This window comes from Lolium rigidum, chromosome 5 (genome assembly GCF_022539505.1).
Source record: "Lolium rigidum isolate FL_2022 chromosome 5, APGP_CSIRO_Lrig_0.1, whole genome shotgun sequence".
Lineage (NCBI taxonomy): Eukaryota > Viridiplantae > Streptophyta > Magnoliopsida > Poales > Poaceae > Lolium > Lolium rigidum.
The window spans coordinates 118,257,500-118,262,134 of NC_061512.1; the positions used below are offsets into that span (position 1 = coordinate 118,257,500).

At 47.0% G+C, this 4,635-nt stretch overlaps 1 protein-coding gene across 1 annotated transcript; it reads left to right on the forward strand.

Annotated features, from left to right (window-relative positions):
* The first annotated feature begins 365 nt into the window (after positions 1 to 365).
* LOC124658046 (stem-specific protein TSJT1) lies at positions 366 to 3,719 on the forward strand. Its single transcript, XM_047196493.1, has 4 exons — positions 366 to 657; positions 2,775 to 3,015; positions 3,119 to 3,349; positions 3,440 to 3,719. Exons 1-4 carry the CDS (start codon positions 455 to 457, stop codon positions 3,473 to 3,475), a joined length of 711 nt encoding a protein of 236 aa, XP_047052449.1. The 5' UTR covers positions 366 to 454; the 3' UTR covers positions 3,476 to 3,719.
* The last annotated feature ends 916 nt before the right edge of the window (positions 3,720 to 4,635 follow it).

Consider the following 4,635-nt stretch of genomic DNA (forward strand, 5'->3'; position numbering starts at 1 on the left):
TCGGTCGCTCAGAGGATACGACATGAGGGCCACTTGTGTGTGTGTGTTTTTTTTTTCTTCTGGGTTAGATGGTAAGACACGATTAGCGCAGCACTACGTGCCGGCGGAAAGAAGGCGTCGACGCATGTATGACTCACACGCCCATGTCCATGTGCACGGGAAGCAGCCGTGTTATGCTAGGCTAAACGAAAACCAAAACAAAAGCCTCGTCTAATCAAGGGTTAAACTAACTGACACAAGGAAAGGTACGTGTGCGCAGCGCGGGACCCACGTGGTTAAGCAAACCGGGGGCCCGGCTCCTGGGTTCCGCCACCGCCCTCCCGCTATATAACCTGCGCCTCTTCCTCCTCCAGTTCATCCGTCCTATACCACTATCATCCGAGGAGTGTGGAAGGCCACAGGCACAACCTCTAGTTAGCTTAGTAGGTGTAGTTTGTTCGAGCTCGGAGCCAAGATGTTGGCTGTGTTCAGCGGCGAGGTGGTGGAGGTGCCATCGGAGCTGGTGGCGGCGGGGAGCAGGACGCCGTCGCCCAAGACGCGGGCGTCAGAGCTCGTCAAGCGCTTCCTTGCCGGCGCCGACCCCGCCGTCTCCGTCGAGCTCGGGTCCCTCGGCAACCTCGCATACTCCCACGCCAACCAGTCCCTACTCCTCCCGAGGTAATCAGCTTGATCAGAGAAAGCAAGCTTCTTTCAATCCTTTCCATGAATAATTGCAAGATCCATGGTAGGTTTCAGTTCTGGAATTTCTATCTGTCCTATGCCTAGATCTTTAAGCCAACGAAACGGGCAGCTGCGTCATGACTCTTAAGCGTGATCCAAAAGGACTTTTCGGCTCTTTCTTAGAAGTTAGAAGCAGAGTTGCTTGCCCTGCTTTCGCTGCTCTTTAGTTACTGAAGCTTCCTGATGGTGAGCTTAGCTGTTAACCACGGTACAGACTACAGTACAAAGTCTAGTACGTTATCGCACATACCTCACTGCCATCTCTCTCGTGTGTGTTGCTGATGATTCTTGTGCCCACCTGGAATCTTGGATGATAAGGTGGGCTATCATAGTCATAGTCACATCACGTCATCACTGAGCACCATGGGGAATATCTCCAAGAATTATCATCCAACGTTTTCCCAAAGGAAGGATAAATAAATATCATCCAGTGCGAAGATGCTTCTGTGGGTCGCATATGTGTGTGTGATGTGAGTGTGACACATACATCACTTACCTATTGGTTTAATTTCGAGACTCTCGTTTGCTCCGTAGCTTCGCAACTTAGATCACTCGGAAAGCAGCTATTTCGTAGGGAAAACTCATATTAGTTCACGGTGAAGCCGCGATAGTCTACCGTGCTTGTTCATTTCCGGGTCCGTATCACAAGCATCTTGCGTTAATAATCCGAGCTTCTTCTTGTCCATATTAGAACGGTGTGTTGCTTTCCTAGGACTAAAGTAAGCAATAATACAACCTCCACAGTCCATTCCATTAGGTGAGGGACCCTAGCCACCAACCTTTCTTCCTCCATCACTCCATTTTCAAGTTTACATCCACCTAGTTCCCCGGCTCACGATCGGGACATAGATTTGCCGTGCCGGGAACGATTTCATCGCCACAAAAACTATTTCCAGACCTCCCTTTGGAATGCCACTAGAATATTTTGCCTGGATCTTAAGAGATGTAAAGGGGAGCAAAAAAATAGCTCCACATGCAATTTCTGCAGTCCAAGCGAGCCCATATGATATTTTCTATAGGAGATCTAAAGGGAAATAAATAGGTCAACATGAATTTCTATGTTCCAAACGAGCCCATGGGATCTTTTCAAAAACAAAAATCTCACATTCGTGCGTAATGGTTGGCGGCGGTGTAAAGAAAAAATGGCAACTAGACGTGGATTGCTATGCTGGCATAGAAATTGTCACGTACGCTGCTGGAAAATCGCCACCACATCTTTTGCAATTTGCCGTCAACATCGTGCCACCTTCCAAAGGCATGGTGTCAAACAATTGACTTCTCAACAAACCGGCCTCGTATTCTTCGGTAGGCGGCGATACAAAGTTCAATAGGATAGTAACCATCGTTTTTTTTAAAGGAGACACGTACTTGATCTATTACTCCGTAGTATTTTTTGGGGGGTGATACACACTATTGGGCCTGCAATAACATCAGACTGTGACAGTGACACCATTTCATTGACACAGTTGTGGTATTTTGGCAACTGGGATTTTACCAGTGCAATGAGACCAAATCCCCATATGATTTTGGCAACTCATTGAGGAAGCAGTAGGGACTAGGGAGCAGCAGTTGCTGTTAAACTCCACCCGGTTTTGATACCCACAGCCTCCACAGGCCACAGATCGATCAGGAAGAAACAAAGGAAAACTGGACCCTCAGGTCTGGCCCATACGGCCGTCTCTTTCAATTCGCCGCTATGATCTGTAGGGCCTGGTTGTCATTCGATCTTATCTTATCGTGTACTGGCAGATGCACTAAAGGAGTAGCATCCAAGGAATTTCCACACCTTTTTTTCCAGACAAGTTTAGGTGTTTACTTCTCCATATTTGGTGCATCTTTGCAGCAAGTCATTGATGCTCCACCTAATTTTGCATCTCAATGACATTTACCTAACTTCGTGTTTGTTCTAGACTTGAGTAACATCAAGAATTCAAAAATAGTGATTGAGATTATCTCAGCAAATACTCTTTTTACTTTTTATTTGAAGAAGAGCACCACCTGACATACTTAGTGACATACTTAGTATCTTTTCCCCCTTTTGTGTGTTGATCCAGGTCTTTCGCCGCCAAGGACGAGATCTTCTGCCTGTTTGAGGGAGTGCTGGACAACCTGGGCCGGATGAGCCAGCAGTATGGCCTCTCCAAGGGCGGCAACGAGGTCCTCCTCGTGATCGAGGCCTACAAGACGCTGAGGGACAGGGCGCCCTACCCCGCCAGCTTCATGCTCTCCCAGCTCACTGGCAGCTACGCCTTCGTCCTCTTCGACAAGTCCACCTCCTCCCTCCTCGTGGCATCCGTAAGCACAATGAGCTAGCTGCTCGATCATCATCTCTCGTCACCGTGCAGGTTGAAACAATGTTCAATTTTTTGCTGCTAATCTGTTGGTGCCAATTGATCAGGATCCGGAGGGAAAGGTGCCGCTCTTCTGGGGGATCACTGCCGACGGCTGCGTCGCCTTCTCCGATGACATCGACCTGCTCAAGGGATCCTGCGGCAAGTCGCTGGCGCCATTCCCGCAGGGCTGCTTCTACTGGAACGCTATCGGGGGCCTCAAGTCGTACGAGAACCCCAAGAACAAGGTCACCGCCGTCCCTGCGGACGAGGAGGAAATCTGCGGCGCAACCTTCATGGTAAGACAAAGAGACAGCTTTGCTTCTCTGCATGCAGTCTTCAGGAACAAGACTTAGCTAAACCTCCATGAATTCGACTTGTTTCTGCAGGTGGAAGGGTCTACCGTCCTCACGGCGCTCCAGTAGGAGATTGTCATCTCCGGGAGTCGATCGTTGGGGCAAGGCAAGACCTTTTGTAGATGGTGGTGGTGTAACATAATGGCGACAAGGCGTGTGTGCGACTCTGTGTATCTTTCGTGTAGTGTTCGGTTGTGCTTCTGAATTCTGATCATCTGTATCCCTAGCTGTTCAAATCTCGCAACGGATTCCGGACCGGCTCTGCTCAGTTGGATGTAACAGTTAATGTAGTGCCAAATAAGTTCTCTTTCAATCCTGCCTCTTAGGTCTTCTCTGGCTTGCTAATTGCGGCCGTGAGCTGCTTTATGGGCCGCGCCAATGGGGCCCAATATATAAAACTTCAAACTTAAACCAAATTCAGATTAAAAAGTGTTCAAATATTTTTTAAAAAAATATTCAAATTTTAAAAATATTTAAATCTAAAAAGTTCAAATGAATAAAATTTTAAAACTATGTTCGAGAAAAACGAAAAAACTGTGGACAACCGAAAAACAAAAAAAACTGGAAAAACCAACAGGGGGAAGAAAAAAACCGAAGGAAAAGGGAACGAAACAGATAGCTCACGGAGCGGGCCTTGAATAGATTCGCCATTTCCGAGAGCATCATGATGGCGGCCTAACTGGCCATTTTCCAAAATTCGTAAATGGGCTTAGAAGTATTACCTAGATATGAGAGATTTACTAGGCAAACTACGCGGCCCAGTAAATTTAGCTAGCCATTCTGGAATGAACAATTTGGACACAAGCCACGTGTTTGAGATGATCATCGATGATCTTCGCTCCTGGAGAGGTGGAGGTTGTGTCCAAGCTCTCTAATCCTAGTTTGGTTTCCTGGGTGTTTCTTTTTTTTTTGAGAGAAAGTGGTTTTTATTGATCAAATAACTTTTTTTTTCGATAAAGGATGCTTTATTACTTTAAAAAGCAATTACATCCAAGTCTGCATAACCAGGATGCACACAGCCGTTTTGTTGTCTCAAGTCAAAAATATGATAAAAAAACTAGGCGAGATACATATCGGAACGATAAATCATATGACGCCTAAGGTGTAGGTGGGGCTTCTATCCGTAGACTATGCTGCCACCCATGTAGGGAAAAAGTATCCCTCGCCGTAGCCTCCAACCGTGTACAGACCTTCGTAAATAGGTCTCGATTCTCCACTAGCTGAAGAGG